This window comes from Pan paniscus, chromosome X (assembly GCF_029289425.2).
Source record: "Pan paniscus chromosome X, NHGRI_mPanPan1-v2.0_pri, whole genome shotgun sequence".
Classification (NCBI taxonomy): Eukaryota; Metazoa; Chordata; class Mammalia; order Primates; family Hominidae; genus Pan; species Pan paniscus.
Window position 1 is genome coordinate 33,621,119 of NC_073272.2, and position 21,244 is coordinate 33,642,362.

The 21,244-nt window shown below is 37.5% G+C and overlaps 1 protein-coding gene across 1 annotated transcript in view; it reads right to left on the bottom strand.

The window, feature by feature from the left end:
- DMD (dystrophin) overlaps window positions 1-21,244 on the bottom strand; it is a 2,218,635-nt gene that overhangs the window by 691,192 nt on the left and 1,506,199 nt on the right. The window contains exon 50 of the mRNA XM_063601607.1: window positions 12,483-12,591. Within this exon, the coding sequence (XP_063457677.1) occupies window positions 12,483-12,591 (109 nt within the window). The remainder of the gene's footprint in view (window positions 1-12,482; window positions 12,592-21,244) is intronic.

Genomic DNA, 21,244 nt, shown 5'->3' on the forward strand with positions numbered 1-21,244 from the left:
TAGAAAATACTTTCAGAGAATCAGGTCTGAACACAAAAAAGAATTTTCCAAGGGAGTTGTGGTGCCCTTAAGATTAAATGAAGTGCTGTTTAAATATATTTATTTAATTGATTTTGACTTGCAGCAGGGTGCTGGACTATGGTACCCTATAGATTTTCCAGATCTACTTTTTGTAATTCTGCTGCTGTACCGGCTTTTTGACCTTGAATTGACAGTTACAGACGTGGGAGAATAAATAAAGCTAAGTAGTAACACTGTGGGAGAATCAAGCCTATCATCTTAATGTCTTTTTCTCTCCTGATTGCCTTCTATTCTAGAGGAGCCAAAAAAAGAAAAGAAAAGAAAAGAAAAGAACCTATATATTTCTTCATATTGAAACCACTTCCATAACTCTGAGGTTATAGTATTAAGCTTCAAAGGTACTACTACTTAAGGCCCAATTCCACCCACGGAGATTTAATAAAAGATTTAGATGTCATGCAAAACAGAAAAGAAAGGGGAAGAGAGAGTATTGTTGTTTAATTTCATTTGGAAAATATGTACAAAAGCATGCACAATATGGTAGAATTGGTCCTAGAGTATATGGAGTCTTTATTCATAGACTGCATGACCAAGATTCAGTATGTTTAACATAAAGGTAAAAGACAGGCATGAACTTTATAAAGACTCAGGTTCAAGGCCATGCTGTGCCCACTTAGTAGCTGGGTGTCTTTGGATAACCATTCTCTCTAGGCTTTCATTTCCTCTCATGGTGAAAAATAATAATAATGTAGTACCTATTTCATAAGGCTGCTGTAAGATTAAACAGAAAAATGCACAAAGAATACTTGGCAAAATGCCTGGTACAGAGCAAGGCATTAATGCATGTTAGCTCTAAGATAAATATTAGGTATGTTCGGGTCAATGCAAAAGCTAGGGGGAATAATCGAAATGAAAGCAGGTATTATTTTTGAAAATGGCTATGATAGGCCTATATATTACTGGAATAGAACCAAACTGTGAGACCTTAGAGACCCTCCAGGAGAGTTAAACATGAAGTGACAATGTTGTTTTGCCTGATTTACATCAGACTTTTGTTGTTAAAGCACCCCTTTTTTCAATATGAAGCATTTATTCACCCAGATAATGGATACAAATCCATGCATTCAAATGTTCCTTGGAGTCAGAGATCAAGATGGAAATCCCCAGAATCATAGAGATTTGCGTCTATAAACTGGCTTATTATATTCACATTCAAAGAGGTTGGAAGGGGCAGTGTCAGCTTTTTAACTAGAATCTTTTCATTACTTCTCCCTGTTGGGGTTGCAACACATGCTGTGAGTGACCTCCAGAGATTCCTCAAGCTGTATGCAGGCAGCAAATTGAATCTGAAAGCTTTATTAGACAAGTTTGTCTTTCAGCTGGTGGGAGTGGATGTCAGCTGTATTGGAAAAAATAAAACTTCTTGTGAAACTGGGTCCTGACCTTGAAAAAAAAGCTCAAATCGAAGTATACAATTCAATCCCGAGTTATGTGCTTATTTGTTAAACAGTGTGCAGGTTCAAAGGAAAAGGGCATATTTTACCTTAAAGAAATAAGAATCAGCAATAAAAATAATAGGAGTTCTGTTTTGATCATGCTGAACTTAGTAAGCAAAAGTGCCTATCACCAAATCACATAGTTATGAAAAGTATGCTAATAATCGAAGAAACAATTCCCATTCACTTCAGTATGACAAGAAAACTATTATAATCCATAATGAACATTATAGAACATTTATTTATATTGTGTATTCAGACATTTCTTTGAGAATAAAGAAGAGTCCTGGGAAAATGAAGGGACATTGGAGATTGGCTAGTTTGTTTTATTTCAATATTGTCTCTCATATATACATATAAAATCTCTTATATATATATATGAGTTTATATATAAATATATGAGTTTATATATAAATATATATGAGTTTATATATAAATATATGAGTTTATATATATAGTTTCCTATATAAAAACTATATAGAGATATAGCTATCTGTATATATAACCATATATAGTGACATGTAATATATATATATAAACTATATACAGTTATATGTCTATATAGCTATATATATAGTGATGTAATTTAGTTCCTGGTTTTTAATATTGGAGAACAATTATGAGTTTTTTTGAAGGTGTGATAATTATTCCAGAAGTAGGAATTGAAAGTAGTATAATTTTGACTTTTTTTTCCTATTGTAGGTTTATATTGTAATTTAAGTGGGTACTGGTATAGTTAGTGCTGCTAGCAATTTTACCTAAATATTAGGATACCTAGATTGTTTGTCTAATGAACTCAGCATGGGCTGGCAAGCACTTTGGAAATAAGAGTAAAACATATTTTCATAAAAATACTGAAGATGAGAGAAGGAATAAACCTTATGAATTTTAAGAGGAAGGTAGCATGTAAAGCAGAGGTTCTCAAATTTGATTTCAAGACACAGTCAAGAATGAGGGTTTAAGGAGATAGGGGTTATATCTGGCCTGGAAGATTTGCATCAATGCCATAGAATATCCCTCTTTTATCAGCACTGTAATCTTAAAAAAATAGGGCCTACTACTGAGATTGTGAAGATATATATATATCTGTCAGCTGTGTCTCAGCAGGGAACAAAGTTGAGATATATAAGAATGCTGAAGAGCACTGAAATTAAACTCAGGAGATGTGGGGTTGGGTCCAGATTCTGCCACTAAACAGCTGGTCAAGCATGCAATCATTTAATCTTCTTGGTATTATTATTATTACATGGGAAGGTTGATGTATTTGATCTATCTGTAAAATATATGTACTTGTTCACTTGACCAAAAAATATTAGTGCAATACCTACCATATGCTAGTCATTGAATTAAAGCTAGACACACCTGGTATTTGGCATGTAAATGTAGGAAAAGGGTATATATAGACTTTATGATGTGACAGAGTCATGGGTAGACCAGTAATTATGGAACAGCATCCAATTCTGAAGCCCACAACAGAAAAATAGTATGGAAAACACTTGGAAGGGTAGGAGGAGGGCCACAGAGATGTTAAAAATTTGAGAAACAGCTTTTTTGTTGCCAGACCATGGGGACTCATCTGATTTAAGATAGAAAAGAAAAGTGGGAAGGAGATTAAATAACAGACCTCAAAGAATGAACACTGTCGAAATGTACAGTAAGCATAAATGTACTTTTCCTATTCGAATAAAAATAATTTAGACAGTAACTGGAACTTAGGTTAGGTAGTTGAAAAACTGTCAAGTATAGCAGATTGGTAGAACTCCATCTGCTCTTCACTTTTTAAGAAGAGAGTTGGCAGTTACGCTTCTAAGATTGCTTCTAATAGAATGAGAGCCTTTCCTGAGATAGTGGAAAAGAATGAATGACTGTTCAAATACTTTTCAGACCACAATCTTAAAATCGACAATTGAAGTACAAAACTGCTACAATTTCCTTTCGAAATCTTGTTTCTCTGAAGGTAAGGTTATATTCAATTTTAAAACTATTCAGTGAAGTTTTAGGAAATATTAGGAATACATGTTGAAGCCTTCCATTTTGAGCGGTAGGGTACTTACTCTCATAAATATGCCTAAATAGTTCTGGTTTCTTGGTCAGAGTATGACAGTCAAGATTATGGTATACTCTGTAGTGATTTCAAGCAGAAGTCCTTTCTTGAAGAGTGTTAAATAGCATAAGAAGGTTAAAGTAAGTTTACTGTAATTAACATTTTATTTCTGTTAAAATGCAGGACATAGGTAATCAAAAAATCTCTAATCATCAGAATTGATGTTAGCCTTCTCTTTTTCCTAGAAATGATGAACTAGAGCTTCTCTTCCTTCATCAGTTCAGACCCCAAAGCACAACCCTAACTGGAAATGGTAAGCATGCAATAAAACTACCAAAAGGTTAAGAGAGGGAGAAGAAAGGGAACTTCATCACAAAATGGATAATTAACATCTAAATGGTGAATACTAAATACTAAACAGTAGAAGTTTCACATTCTATCACTGTCTTGGATGTTAACAATGATGCCACTGTAGTGCCTTTCCTGTTAACCAGCGAGCATTGTTGAAGAACCTGGCCTGGGACCAGGGACCCCCTACTGCCTTCATAGAAAGACTTCTTTCTGATGAGTGTGAGCAGTGCTGGGGCCTCACCAGCCAGGGCTTTCTGTTGTCACTCCCCTTTCTACAGTGTGACACATCTCATTATATTTCAAGCACTCTTACCTCACTGATACATACAAATATGAATTTTTAAATTAATTAATTAATGTCAAGAGTTAAGGAGTCTCTCCAGCTGCTCCAAGGCCTTGAAGTATCTTGGGATAGGGTTTAAAATGGATTTATTTTGTTATTGGAACTGATTAAGGGTCTTCACATTTTTTGTACAAAAGCTTGCTCCTGACATATTAGACTTTGAGGAAGTTTTCAAGGTTTAGAGCCTGTAACTATAAAAACGGCAATAGTATAGCCATGTCGTAAGTGTTTTTAGCAGAGAAATCATCTGTTAACGAGGAAGAAAAAGATTTGGCCTCACTGAAATTTATTTGCCTAATCCTAAAGGTTCACCTGAAGCAGAATCAACAGTGGAAACATAACCAAAACAGGAAAGGGTGTGGGTTATACACCCCTCCCCTGCCATGTTTCTATTAATGAGAAGGATCAGGACCCAAGAGAGGAATAAGCATGCAAGAACTAACTGCCATCCTCTTTTTCCTTTGCTGCAGATAAACGAAGGCCATTTTCACAGAAAAATATGATCACTGCAGATAAATGTAGGGTATTGTCACAATAAATTAACCATTTTTTTTTTGCAATTTAAGCCAACAAAAGTAGTATGACAAGAGTACATTTAAGTGCCAAGTAACCTCATGTTTTAACTGCCTAGATATTTAAAGTATTATTGAAATGGAAATGGAATGCTTTATTTAACTTTGTAGAGGTGAGTGAAGTTCAAATTAAAATGTATAAATCACCATGGAATACTATGCAGCCATAAAAAATGATGAGTTCATGTCCTTTGTAGGGATATGGATGAAGCTGTAAACCATCATTCTCAGCAAACTATCGCAAGGACAAAAAACCAAACACTGCATATTCTCACTCACAGGTGGGAATTGAACAATGAGAACACATGGTCACAGGAAGGGGAACATCACACACTGGGGCCTGTTGTGGGGTAGGGGGAGGGGGGAGGGATAGCATTAGGAGATATACCTAATGTTAAATGACGAGTTAATGGGTGCAGCACACCAACATGGCACATGTATACATATGTAACAGACCTGCACATTGTGCACATGTACCCTAAAACTTAAAGTATAATAAAAAAAAATTTAAAAAAATGTTAAGCAAAAATAAATAAATAAATAAAACAAATTAAAATGTATAAATAACCTTATATGTGAGGATTTGATATTCAATTTAAATAGAGACTTCAAAAAATTCAAATGAAGATAACTAAATCACTGCTTGATACATGGTGTACTGATTAAAAGCATAAGCTCTGGAATCATAGAGACTTATTTTTGAATACCCACTCTGTCACTGACTAGCTCTGTAACCTTGGACAAATTATTTAACCTTTATGACCCTTGGTTATCTCATCTATAAAATGGGAATTGCAACATAACTTACTCAAAAGGTACAACTGTGGCACTAATTCTAAGACTTGTATTAATTTAGGTTTGCTCAGAAGTAGACCCTGAGACAAGGATTTAAATACAAATAATTCAATTGGGAGCTGATCCCAGAAAGCCATGGTAGAGGAGAAGATAGAGCTGTAGAGCTGAAGATATATATATCTGTCAGTTGTATCTCAGCAGGGAACAAAGTTGAGATATATGAGAATACTGAAGAGGACTGAAATCAAACTCAGGAGATGTGGGGTTGGGTCCAGATTCTGCCAAAATGGGAAGGAAGCCTATATATGGGAAGGAAGCCTATACGAGGCATGCTAATAAGTATGCTTATCATTGTGGTCAACTGCCCAATTCACTGGAGATTTTTAGTGTGGAACATGCATTGGAGGTGTACTACCCAAGGGGAGAAGAAGGTGGGATATTTATTGATATGGTTTGGCTGTGTTCTCACCCAAATCTCATCTTGAATTGTAACTCCAATAATCCCCACGTGTTGTGGGAGGGACCATGTGGGAGGTAACTGAATCATGGGGGTGGGGTTTTCCTGTGCTGTTCTCCTGATAGTGAATAAGTCTCATGAGATCTGATGGTTTTATAAAGAGCAGTTCCCCTGCACATGCTCTCTTGCCTGCTGTCATGTAAGAAGTGCCTCTGCTCTTCCTTCGCCTTCTGCCATGATTGTGAGGCCTCTCCAGCCATGTGGAACTGTGAGTCCATTAAACTTCTTTTTCCTGTATAAATTATCCAGTCTCGGGTATTTCTTCATAGCAGTATGAAAACTATGAAGACCAACACATTTATCCCCCAGCTTTTGTCCATTGGTTAAGTGCTATTCCAGAGATAATCTCCTCCCCAGCTTCCAGCCTGCTCTGCAAGTGGGAGAGCTACTCCTACAGGCAGAGAAAGGACTCAGGAAGACTCACAGGTACTTGTAGTTAGAAGCTTCATGGTTTATAGGAAGGCTGAGTGCTAAGGGGAAATGGGTAGCCCACTAAGGGTCAAATCTATCTTACCTGCCTCGTTTCTGTAAATAAAGTGTCATTGGAGCACAGCCATGTCCCTTTATTTAGGTATTGTCTGTGGCTTTTAGTATACAATGACAGAGTTGACCACATGACCCATAAAGCAGAAAATATCTAGTATCGGTCCTTTGCAGAAACAGTCTGTTGATCCCTTATATAGTTGGTAGCACAACTGAGATATCAGAATTTAGGCTTCTTGACCTCCAATACTGTGCTTTCCTAATTACACTTGAGACTTGCTCTCTCCAAACTTAATTACAGGAAGAGATGATTTTACCAGTGTTTAATCAACTAGAAAACTCTATTAACTGGCTCTTCTATATGTCTATATACAATGGGTTATTCATTCCATAGTTATTACCAAGAGACATTTGAATCAAATATCCTGATTTGGAGTCTTCACATTAAGCATGTCTATATGCAATTTCTTTCAAAAATGCTAAATCGGGTATTGTAGAACATTAATGTTCTCAGGCCCAGCAGCTTGTGGATAAGAAAGGATTCACAATGACATTTACAACCAGATTTGCTGGCTCTTTGCCTCCATCTGCCATGCAAGCCTTCAGACCCATGCAAAGTCCTGTCTACCCAAATGACTGTGAAAGTCTCTAGAGGAACTTATGGCTTTTCTTCTCAGAGGTCTCATCCAGGAACACTGAACAGCTCTGCAGGGCAAATACTGCCTGGTTTAGTGTGCTGTCCATCTCCTTGAACTTCTAAGCTATAACATCCTCGGGGTGGGGAGATGGGGAGTAGAGGTGCTAAAATAAGATGGATTTCCCTTTAGCATTCACCGCACTGGATCTCATTGGAATCCCACTCCTTGCTGCACACAGCAGAAGGGATGAATTTATTCTTCCCCACTCACTGTATGTCCGTGGTAGTAGTTCTCAAAGCATAGTCCAGCATCAGCATAACCTAGGAACTTTTCAGAGATGCAAGTCTTGGCCAGGCACAGTGGCTCACGCCTGTAATCCCAGCACTATGGGAGGCTGAGGCAGGTGGATCACCTGAGGTCAGGAGTTCGAGACCAGCCTGACCAACATGGTGAAACCCTGTCTCTACTAAAAATACAAAAATTAGCCAGGCGTGGCGGCGGGTGCCTATAATCCTAGCTACTCAGGAGGCTGAGGCAGGAGAACTGCTTCAACCCAGGAGGCAGAGGTTGCTGTGAGCCGAGATTGCACCACTGCACTCCAGCCTGGGTGACAGAGCAAGACTCAGTCTCAAAAAAAAAAAAAAAAAAAAGAGAGAGAGAGAGAGATGCAGGTCTCACCCCAGAGCTAGTAAATCAGAAACTCTGGGGTTGAAGCCCAGTAATCTATACTTTGCGAAGAACTGGGTGGTTCTAACGCATGGTAATTTTTGAGAATCACTGAAATAGAGCATTGGATTAAGACCAACACTTTTGATCTCCAGTTTCCCTCCTTTTCCCCAATGTAGTGATTTGTGTATAAATATGGTGACAATAAAACCTTCTATCCCCAATATGCATACCCCTTTGATATGCGATGTGGCATCTCCTCCTTTCAAGAGATGAAGTAATTTCCTCATCTCTTGAATCTGGGCTGATCTTTTGAGGTGCTTTGACCAATAGAACTTAGCAGAAGTAATCTACACGTTTCAAAGCCTAGGCATCAGAAGGTCTTGTAGCTTCCACCTGCCCTCTCTTGGAACACTGCTCTGAGAATACCATGTAATGAAGCCTAATCTAGCCTACAGGATGATGAGTGGCCTTATGAAGAATCAAGGTTCTGCAACCAACAGCCAGCTGTCAGGTATCTGAGAGAGTACATTTTAGACCATCTAGCTCCTGTTCACTTGCTAGATAACTGCATCCACATAAGTAACACCAAGCAAGACCATCAGAATAACTATCCAGCTAATCACAGAGCAAACTTCAGACACACAGAATTATGAGCAATAAATCACTCGTTTTGAACTGTTAAGTTTTGGGGTGCTTTTATGCAACAATAGAAACTGATATGGACAGGTGTCTAAGCAACAACAATTGCAAGTTTTGCTTTTTTTTTCCAGTATGTTGATTTGTCCTGATAATTAAAACAATTTATACAGCTCAGGCAAGGCCACCCCATTATAATTTATAATTTAAGTAAGCAGCCACAAGGTAGTTTGGTTTAGTGTTCATAAAACAAAACAAGCAACTTTAGGCCTCAGCTTCTACATCTATAAAAGAAGAATACACAACTAGATAATAATTGCAATAATTATTCCAAGTTTGGATTTCTATGGTTCTAAGAAATTCAAATAGAGTGAACCAATTTTTTCTACTTCTTAAGTAGAAAAAACACAGAAACAGGCCAGTCAAGGTGGCTCATGCCTGTAATCCCAGCACTTTGAGAGGCTGAGGCAGGCGGATCACTTGAGGTCAGGAGTTTAAGACCAGCCTGATCAACATGGAGCAACCCCGTCTTTACTAAAACTACAAAAATTAGCAGGGCATGGTGGTGCGCACCTGTATCCCAGCTACTTGGGAGGCTGAGGCAGGAGAATCGCTTGAACCTGAAAGGCAGAGGTTGTAGTAAACCGAGATCGCACCACTGCACTCCAGCCTGGGCAACAGAGCAAGATTCTGTCACACACACACACACACACACACACACACACACACACACACACACACAGAAAAAAGAAAGAAAGAAAAGAAAAAACACGGAAACTTGTATCACTTTTACTCCAGATAAATTTAAGATTGAGTTAAATTATATTAACTGCTGGCCAGCTGCATCCGTATCTGTAATTTTCCATTAGGTTCTTGGACAGAGAGATAGTGTAAAGCACAGCAACAAAACAAAACACAGGCTTTGGAGCTTGACATGTGGACTGAAACCCTTGCTTGCTTGCTTTCTAGCTGTGTGGCCTTAATCTAGCTATCTCCCCTCTAAACCTCAGGCTCCTTAATCTTTAAAAATTATCTATAACTATATGTTCTTTGCAGTTATTTTGAGGATAAAGACATATATGTTAAAGCTACAAGTATATGTGTAGCTTCTACATATTTAATAGTAGGAATGCAATGGAAACAATTTGCTATAATGAATTATAAATTCTATTACATTGTAATATAGTACATGAAATAATAAACATATACAAGAAGCATAATACAAATTAGATTTTCTTTTTTTATATTGCATTTATTTCTGATTAACTTCCTGCAAGTCAGGAAGTCGGGAATAGAAACAATTCTTTATTCTGATATTTGAACCACCACAGTAAAGAAAAAAGAAAATCTTATTTTAATAAAAGCAGCTCTGAATTTAAATGACTACCTGTTGTTTTTTTTCATTCAACATTTGTGTATTTAACATCTTGACTTAATGCTCAGATCTGTTTCGGTTTGCTAAAGAGGATGAAAAGCACCTGCTTTTGAGAAAATTCCTCTTTCCCTTAATTCTTTTTTAGCTACTACCACAACTCTGCCAGCTATCACCAACAGCTTTGAGCTGAGGGCATTCCCAGACTCTCCATACTAGCAGCAATGTGGAGGGCATAGGAGAAGACAAGAGTGGTGGGGGGTGATGAGACCCTCATGTTGGGGAGAAGGAAGTAGGGCAGTGCTATGAAAGATGAATATCTCTCAAGGCTTCCATCACACTTCCCCTGACCCACTCCTCTAGTCTCACTGATCTCCTTAATATTCCGTCATCTTGTTCCTACTTCAGTATTGTTGCTCAGTCTTTTCTCTCCCTGCCTGGAATAATTTTCCCAGAAATACACCAGGCTCACTTCCTCACTTACATCAGTTTTCTGATGTTCTCTTAATAGACAAGCTTCCCTGACCACACTATAGACAATAATACCCTCATCCCATCTCCCTGCTTAGTTGTTCTCTGTAATGGTGTTTCTCAAATGTCAGTGTGCACAGGATTCACCTGGGGATTCTATTAAAATGCAGATTGTGATTCAGTGGGTCTAGGATAGGGGCCTCAGATTCTGTGTGTCTAACAAATACCCATTGACATCAATCTGTAGACTACACTCTACAGCACTTAGAATTATTGAGACAGTATATATTTTCTTCATTAGTTTATTGTCTTTCTCTTTCAATTACAATATATGTTTTATGAAAGGAGAGACTTTTATCTTATTCTATGCTGTACTCGCAGCACCAGTATGATGCTCAACACATGGAAGTTAATAAATAAAGTGGATGAATTATATATGTTGCTGGAAATCAAAACTGGAACTTCCAATGTATTTTTCTTATAAACATTGTTACATTTAGGTAAGTTACACGTTAAATGGATTTCGGCGCCCTGGTTTTGGAGCCTTCCTACCATGTGTAACGTGGCTTATATGGGACATAAACTCATAAGTTCAGAGTTTAACAAACTTATAAAACATCATTGGAACATAATCTCTTCATAGAGTTACAGAGTCTGAGGCTGAACATACCAGAGACAGCCAGAAAACAGACACCAATAAATGATAACATAGGAACAAACTATGCATATGCGCTGAGGGAACCAAAAATTACAGCTCATAAAAACAAATAAACCTGACATAGTTGAGTAGAACCCTGATACAGCAATTTTAGTGTCCCAGATTGACAAAAAAAAAAACAAAACATAATGCTTGCATATCTTTTTCAAGTCTCCAAAGTCGTTAAATCTAACTCTGATGACTGCCGAGAAACCCCAGAGGGCACATGAGATGCACTGTCCCCAGAATGTAGGGCTTCTTTTAATCCAAGCACTATTTTATGCCTTCTAATGAATTATGATTGTGCTACCCCAGCTGTGATTCTTCCAGTTCAGTATTTTTCTACTTGACATAAAATAAAAATCAACTTTACCTGAAGAACCAGTCACCATGCTTTAATGCTTCAATCATTTGATCCTTGAAAAGCAGACAAGGCAAAAAAAAAAAAAAAAAAAAAAAACAACCCCCAAAGATGTTTTTAGTTCTGCCTAATTATGGAATGGTATAGCAAAGAAGTTTTCTGGCTTCTTTCCCCTGAGAGTCAAAGCCAGCATTAACATTGCCATGAGAATTTATGAATACCTTCTATCAACAACTGAATAGGAAAGAAAATAAAATAGACTGAAAATATGCAGTGAAAACAAAAGTTAAAACTACAGCTAAATGAGGAAATATTCCTCCCCCAAGTCAGCTTGTGGTCCTCACAATCCATTTTTCTTTTTCTTGAACTAAAAATGGGAGAGCTCTTAAATTGTTTGCAAATGGGACAGGGAGAGGTGCTAGTAGGACTGTGTGTGTTTCTGTGGTTTCTGTGATTTTTGTAGACATATTTGGCCCTCTTCAGGAACAATGCACACATCCCTGGATGCTAGGAATATTGGTTGTTAATGGTGTTCCTTACTAAGAATTGCCTTCAGCCTCAGAAAACTTGTCCAAGTTGTCCTTCCACTCTCAGGCAGCAGCCAGCCCATGGCCAATGGCTGGCTGGATCAGGAATACAAGGGCCAGGCCCACTGCCTGCAATTCAGGACAGCTCTGCACAGCCAGCCCAGATGTAGGGCTCCTGCGAGACTGGCTTAGGCCTCTGTTGCAGACAAATCACATTTCAGACTCTCCCACAGTCTCCCTTGTGCTCTTCTCTTCCTTGTGGGTGGATCTCCAGAGAACACTCCCCATATCCCGTTGTCATGCAACACTTTGAATCAGAGTCAATTTCCAAGGAATGTACTCTAAGACTTTTTGCATAGTCAATAACACAAAGGTTTATCTCTATCTTTAGAATTGAAACAAATTTTCTCTCTCACCCAGTCATCACTTCATAGTTGCACTTTTGAACAAATAGCTAGAGCCAAAGAGAATGGGATCCAGTATACTTACAGGCTCCAATAGTGGTCAGTCCAGGAGCTAGGTCAGGCTGCTTTGCTCTCAGCTCTTGAAGTAAACGGTTTACCGCCTTCCACTCAGAGCTCAGATCTTCTAACTTCCTCTTTAATAGAAAAGCATACACATTACTTATTCAATTAACACTTTGAAGATACTTCATGAACATCTTAATCCATTTGGTGAATATATTATTGGATTTCTATTATATTTTACTTCTAAATTAACTTTAGTGGGTAGAATTTCTTCTAAAGGAATTATAATTATTTTAGCCAACCACCCTACAAATATTTATCAATTGCTCCATACAAAAACTCTTTCTCCAGGCATAATTTTATTTAAAGGAAGTAGAGTGCAAACAGTGAAAACAAACCAACAAAAAACAGTTCCCTCTCAGCAACTAGCTTAATTCTTGAAGAGTATCTATTGTGGTTGCATACTAAAATTATCCAGATAACTTTAGAAAAATCCTAATGTACTGGCTCACCCCCAGTCAATTATATCAGACTCTCTTAAAGGGAGCGGCTGCAGTGGACACGGGAATATGCTACTCAGAGCCCCCTTCAAAGAAAGACTCTTATTCTAGATGATGGAAATGATGTCAGTAGACATTCTTCAACTGTCAGTCCCTTCAGGGACTGCCTGAGCTGCAGAGAGCTGCCTTGTCCAACTTCATGCCTTTCCCCAGGAAGCCCTCATTCAGTGACTGATGAAAGTGAAGGTATAGAGGCCTAATTTGGCTCAAAGCAGGACAAGTTTGAAGGGCTACTTCAGCTGCAGAGCTCCCCGTGGCATAAGGCAAGCCTGTATATGGCCAGTGGTGTGCTGGTAGATGTATATCAACTGGATCTCTGATCTCAGGGTGTTTAAAAACACCTTGTTTTTACTGTTTGCCAATTTCTGTGGTGTAAACATTCCTACCACGGTTACATTTAAATTACCAAGAAGATAACATCAAGTGGCTCAAAAAATGCCTGGCAATATAACAGTAGGCCGTCCTGAGCTGGTTCCACTTCACTGGGCAGCTAGCTATACGATAAGTTATAGCCAGCAGAATGTGAGCAGAAGTGTTGTTTGTCAGTTTGGGGCTGAGGCTTTGAAAAATTTAGTGAGGTTTCCACATTTTTTTTCCTTTCTATTGCTGGAAGCAGAAGACTCTTAGGTCCTACGGCAAATCTTTACAACTTACTGAGGAGAGAATTAAGTCCTAATGCCCTAGGGCAGTTGTTCTCATACTTTAGGATCAACAGAATCCCCTGGAGACCTTGCTGATTGCTGCATGGTAGCCCCAGAGTTCTGGATTTAGTAGATACTGGGTGGAGCCCAATAATTTGCATTTTTAACAATTTTCCAGGTGGTGTTGATGCTGATTGTTCATGACAAAATCCTAAGATATCTATTATACCTAATCAGTTACCTGAGCATTTATCATAGACTAGATATGTACCATTCTTGAGAACATAATAGACCCTCAGATCATTTTCAATAGGATTTCATTCTCTTGCGAAACCCTAGCAGAGAAAAGCTACCAAGGGAATGGCAGGCAGAGGAAGAAGATGAACAGGACCCAGGTTTCTGCAATAACATATGTAAGAAAGCTGCTTGACTAGGAAAACATACGCTGGGTTGTCATGTGAGCAAGAAAAGAACTCCTATTGTGTTAAGCCACTGAAATATTTAGTTCATTACAAGCAGCAATACCTTACCAGTAAAGTAGCACTAGTCACAAAAGCTTTACCAGTGCCTATAAGAGATAATAGCTGCGTTTTTGTATCACTGTAAATTCCTATGCTTACCTTATGAGGAATACAAATAACTTGATTGATGTCGGGTTTGGTTAAAATAAATACATTAGCAGAAATTGCATTTCTAGTCCGAAGAATCAGAGTTGGAAAAGAGCCAGAAACTACAAACTCTTTAAATAGGAATGGAATGAACCCAACCTAACTGGAATGTTTTATATACACGTTGTAGTTTAATGCTAATCATTAATTTAATGCGAATCATTTCAATGAAACCATTACTTTATTTATTCCAGAAAAATAATTGTTCAGGTGCTACTCTGTGCCAGACTTTGTGCCAGTTACTAAGCTTACAAAACTGAAGTTCGTAACCTCTAAGCATTCACAGACATGTAAGTAAATTAGAACAGAGATTTTAGGAAAAAATAATGATTTCAACAAGACACCTCGGGGGAACAGCTTAACTCAGCCTGGAGAGGTCAATAGGTTACCCACAAAAGCTAACATTTGAATTTATTTTGAAAGATGACTAGGAAGTTTTCAGAAGGGGCCATTCAAGCGCCAGGTGGAAAAAGGGCATTTCAGACAGAAGGAAAACCACGTGCAAAATGGCAAGAGGTATCGAGCCTTAAAAAAGAAATGCAGTGTGTCCTGGCTATCTAGACTACAGTGTTTATAAGTAATGATACAGAGCTGCAAGAATGCAATTTATTAAGACCTTGTAATGTGGGATTATTACATTCTCTTCTAAAACCACAGAGTAGATGGAAGTGTTTAGAGAAGAAGAGCCATATGATACGATTCGTGTTTTGCATTGTGGAGGCTTTATCAGAAGGGTGCAGAGATACAAGTTGGGAGGCTAACACGGTAATTGGAGTGGGAAGTGGTCAGCTGGACTGAAGGCTTTGGCCATACAGAAAAAGGTAGAGGGGTGTGTGTGTGTGTGTGTGTGTGTGTGTGTGTGTGTGTGTGTGTGTCTTTCTTGCCTTTGATAGTTGAGATTTTGAGCTGGTAAACGACGAAGAGAAACTTGCCATCAAATTGTTTCTTCCAGTTGTGGGATATGATGAGGTTTCTCTTCAAATAATCTGATCAATCTTTTATTCTTTAATTCATAGTACCCCCTGATTTTTCTCCTTTTTCCTTTTTACCTTTGTTAGATGCCCAGGCACACCTCAGTACCAAGCGTTATCAGTACCAGCTCACATTGATTTCCTTATTTGGAAAGAGGACTAACTTTCTAGCTCATTACAGACGCCCCTTCCCCTTCCTCTCCACTTGATTTTATGTGCCCACCCTATCTAAAAAAATCAAATGTTTAGCCAACTGGGATTAGTTTAGATTGTACGACCCAACCCCGGCCAATGGGGGGAAAGGGTACAGGGGCAGGACTTGCGTCAGGAATAAAGGCTCTCATGCCCTTTGTTCAGGTGTGCTCTCATGGCAACTGGCCAAGGAGGCACCCCTCTGTGCAGAAGTAAAATTGCTTTGCTAAGAATCCTTTGTTCGAGTGTTCAATGTCCTTAGGATTTTGAGCATTATTCCTAACACAGTCTACCCTGTCAGCGTGTGTCTTTCCAGTCAGACTATGTGCCCTTTGCAAGGCAGGACTGAGTCCTCTATGCCTTGTACGATGTTTTCTTTATATCCAGTCTAGTGCTTCCTAATAAGAGGAGTTCAGTAAATATTTCTGAATTGAATAAAATTAAATGAAAATTGCTACTTGAATAAAGGAAAAGAGAAAGATATAAATAAGTTTCTTTTCCCCCAACTTGACTTCAATGTGAACTACATACCATGGATGACTTTATATATATATATGGGACTTGAAGGAGCCTATGTAGGTTTTCCAGGTATGCAATCATTTTATTAGGCTTATTTTTTCTTTTGAGACAGGGTCTCACTCTGTCACCCAGGCGGGAGAGCAGTGGCAAGATCTCGGCTCACTGCAGCCTCGATTTCCTAGGCAATCCTCCCACCTCAGCCTCCTGAGTAGCTACTCAGTACTACTACTGAGTAGTACTACTGAGTACATACATTTTTATGTAGAGATGGGGTTTTGCCATGTTGCCCAGGCTGGTCTCAAACTCCTGGACTCAAGTGATCTGCCCATCCCAGCCTCCCAAAGCGCTGGAATTACAGGTGTGAGCCACCACACCCAGCCTTATTAGGCTTTTATAAATCCTGAACCAAACTGTATTTAAAAAGTAATCTCATAGACTAGGGTCACAAATTCAGGTCCCTATAGGGACTAGGTCGTAACAAAGGGAAGAATAAGCCTTGTCTAAATCAGAGAGCTATAACTTCAGATGTGGCTGCTGACTGCCAACAGAAAGGTGGGAATAAGTTAAAAAGCAAAACACAGAAAAACAAACAAAAAACCCTGCTGATCATATTCCCTCACCAGTGTATACCGGAGAAGTTTCTCTCACATTCTTGAGGTCATAAGGAAGTACAAGAAAGTTTGTTGCTGCATTGTGGGGAATTGAGGCCAACATGGGTGTGTATGTGAAAGAAATGGATAAGGGTATATGTAGAGCAATGTGGATGGATTTTTTTCTTTTTTTTTTTAGATTGAGTTTCACTGTTGTTGCCCTGGCTGGAATGCAGTGGTGAGATCTTGGCTCACTGCAACCTTTGCCTCCTGGGTTCAAGTGATTCTCCTGCCTCAGCCTCCCGGTAGCTGGGATTACAGGCTCGCACCACCACACCCGGATAATTTTTGTATTTTGTATTTCACCATGTTGGCCAGGCTGCCTTGAACTCCTGACTTCAGGTGATCTGCCCATCTTGGCCTCCCAATGTGCTGGGATTGCAGGCATAAGCCACTGCGCCCGGCCATGGATGGATCTTTAAAACACAATTATGAATGTTAGAAAAGCTAAGAAACAAGATTTATAGCACAATGTAGCTTTTATAAATTTAAAATATACTTATAAATAATATATTTTAAAAGGATAAAGCAGGAAAGAAACAGGACTAGAGATATTATTGTCACATTTCAGCAATTTTGCTAATTGGTTATTAAACATAACCATTAATATAAATTAAATTTTATAAATATAAAATAAACTGTGCTAAGAACAAAAGATAATATATAGTAAGAATTCATCACTTCCTAATTTAACTATCATCAGTGCTCTTGAGATTATGTCTATTGTGTCTGACATCAAGTCAAATCAAGGCTTTCAATGTTTTTATCCAGAATGCATGATGTAAATATTTACCAGCATATCAATAAATGTAACTTTTTTATTTATTAAAAATCAGTCTTGAACCCAAAAGCAAACAAAAAATAATGCCTCTGAGTAGTCAGGAAAACCACCCTTGGAAGTCATCACTCACGGAAGATATTTTTCTGTCCTGACATCAGAACCTAAACACTAAAAATTAAATATTGTAAGAGACTAGTGAGTAATATATTTGATCTTCTGGTTTCCCTGTGAAGTTTCTGTAACCCTACAAAGACAGAATACTAAAAGCAACGAGAAGTAATCATTCTGATAACAGAAAGTAGCAATAGGAGACAATGAACATGAAAAACTTAAAACTGAGAAATGTGGTAATCTTAGTCATTTATCAATGAAATGACCTTTCAACATGTGATGAAATCTCATCCTACACCATTTAATTTATAGGAAATCACCTATATGTGCTGAGAGAGAGAGAAAAGGAGAGATAGTGATAGATTAGGGATTGATTTAAATACTGCTGGGGGTATGCCCATCTTTCCACTCAGTAAGCATATTGCCCCTCAGAATGAGTGGATAAAGAGAGATCAAAGTTTGCTGTTTCTACCAGTTGACTTAGGTTCCACTCTCTTCTCATGGTGTAAGTATCTCAGTGATTTGAGTTAGCTTTAATATTTAAAGGTATGTATTTATCTTACAGTCTAGCTTCTAAAAGCAAATTAACCACTTCAACTGGGCCTCAACTGAAGAAAGGGTGCTTTGAATTTCATGTTCCTCATATAACACTGTATCACTAAACAGAGCAAAAATTGATGTGATAACGACACCCCTGAAAATTAAGAAAAGTTAATTTACATTGTGATTTAGAATCAGAAGTCTTAGGTTTCATTCCTAATTCAATACTACTGGTTGTGTGATCCTTGGAAAATGAGATGGGTCACCAAGATTTATCATCCTTGAAACATGGATATAATAATACCACCTAACTCATAGCTTTGTTGGAGATACTAAACGAGATATTTTATATGGTAAAAACGCTGTGAACTATAAAGCACTATAAATTTGTTGGTTAGATATTATGCACTGCTTAATGAAGCAAAACAGAAGATATTCAAGAAAAGTTTTCATTAAAATAGTTACAATAAAAATTTTTTCAGTGCTTTATTAAAGGACTAGGTTTTAGTTACCTAGAAAATAACATGTTTGTACATGCAATTTCTCTTTTATTAATACATAAACTGTAAATAGTCTGTCCATTTACTCAAATATTATCTTTCCCACTCTTATTTCCAGATAGGTCAATGAGGGGTTACTATAATCTCTAATGTAGAGGTGGATTTTTAAAATTAAATGGCACTACCAATGTATCACAAATGTCTGAGGACACTGCAATGGGTCAAAGGTTCAATAAGCTCAGAACTGTATAATTTCCAATCTTTTATAATTATTAGCAAATACTTATGAAATGACTACAGTTTTTGATTTGGCTGTTCACAAAAACAATCTTGCTACTTTTTCAAGAGTTTGGCGTACTGTAGAGTTGAAATGGATTATTTATATATTATACAAGTTCTTTTTTGTTTTGCTTCATTTTGCTTTTCACTTCTCTGGCATTTGCCCATATTTTCAATTCTCTCATCATTCCAATTAAGCTGTAAAATTCATTTGCGTAACAAAAAATGTTTGGCTGTAGCAACTAGTCAGGTGTTCATCATATAATAAAATTTAAGCAGTGCTCAATAAAAATCTGTAAAAGGTAACAATTTGCAATACATGTTAATCATCTATAAGCAAATTTAAGGAAATCAAATAAGTACTTAAATCCCAACTTATTTAAATAGCATATCAGTGGGATAATAGTTATCAAGTCCTATTCTTGACGACATCTCCATAATTTTAAAACTTTCAATATGCTAACTAAATTGCAGGTCCAAGGTTTTCCGCACAAGAGCTCCAAACTCAACAGAGTGAATTCGTGTTCTACCAAAATGGATAAACTTTGGGAATACTTTTGTTTGTAAATGGAAAAATTAGATTTATTATAGGTGACTTTTGCAGCTGAGCATTATTCTCCATTGTATATACTTTGCTTGAAAATATTCATTAAATGTTAAGACAACTATATCAAACTATGAAATTTCTGCTTTATGAAGAACAGGAATTAGTTACAAGAAAAAGTGATTTCTGAATATAGCTTTCCTTTTAAAATTTAAAATGGATAAATATTTAAGGTGATAGATACTGCAATCACTCTGATTTGATCATTATATATTATATGCTTGTATCAAAATATCACTTGTGGTAAAAGGACGGAAAAAGATACTCCATGCAAATGGGAACCAAAAGCAAGCAGGAGTAGCTATTCTTATATCAGACAAAATGGGCTTTAAAGCAATAACAGTAAATAAAAGATAAAGAAAGACATTGTATAATGATAAAAGGATTAGTCCAACAAGAAGATATTTACTACAGTACTCAATTTATATGCACCTAACACTGGCGCTCCTAGCTTTATAAAACAATAGTACTAGACCTAAGAAATGAGATAGACAGCAATGCAATAATAGGGGGGACTTCAATACTCCATTTACAGCACTAGAGAGGTCACTGAAACAAAAACTTAACAAAGAAACAATGGACTTAAATTACACCCTAGAACAAATGGACTTAACAGATATTTACAGAACATTCTTCCTAACAATTATAGAATATACATTCTTATCAGCAGATGGACCATTCTCCAAGACAGGTCATACAAGAGACCACAAAGTCTTAATAAATTTAGGAAAATCAAAATCACATCAACTATCTTCTCAGACCACAGTGGAATAAAACTAAAAATCAACTCCAAAAGGAACCCTCAAAACTATACAAACACATGGAAATTAAGAAATCTGCTCTTGAATGATTTTGGGGTTAACAATGAAATTGAGATGGAAATTAAAATATTTTTTGAAAGGAATAATAGTGACACAATTTATCAAAACCTCTGAGATACAGCAAAAACAGTGCTAAGAGGAAAGTTCATAGTGTTAAATACTACATCAAAAATTCTGAAAGAGCACAAATTGACAACCTAATGTCACATTTCAAGGAACTAGAGAAACAAGAACAAACTAAACTCAAATCCAGCAGAAGAAAAGAAATAACAAAGATCAAAGCAGAACTAAATGAAGTTGAAACAAAAAAATACAAAATATAAATGAAACAAAAAGCTAGTTCTTTGAAAAGATAAACAAAATTGATAGACCATTAGCAAGATTAACCAAGGAAAGAAGAGAGAAGATTCAAATAAGCTCAAGTGGAAGTGAAACTGGAAACACTACAACCTACATCACAAAAATACAAAAGATCATTCACTACTACTATGAACACCTTTATGCACACAAACTAGAAAATCTAGAGGAAATGGATACATTCCTGGAAACATACAACCCTCCTAGTTTAAATCAAGAAGAAATAGAAACCCTGAACGCTTCGGCTGGGCGCGGTGGCTCACGTCTGTAATTTTAGCACTTTGGGAGGCTGAGGCAGGTGGATCACTAGGTCAGGAGTTCGAGACCTGCCTGGCCAACATAGTGAAACTCCGACTCCACTAAAAATACAAAAATTAGCTGGGCGTGGTGGTGGGCACCTGTAATCTCAGCTACTTGGGAGGCTGAGGCAGGAGAATTACTTGAAACTGGAAGGTGGAGGTTGCAGTGAGCCAAGATCGTGCCACAGCACTAAAGCCTAGGTGAAAGAGCAAAACTCCATCTCAAAAAAAAAAAAAAAGAAAGAAAGAAAGAAACCCTGAACATACCAGTAACGAGCAGCAAGGTTGAAT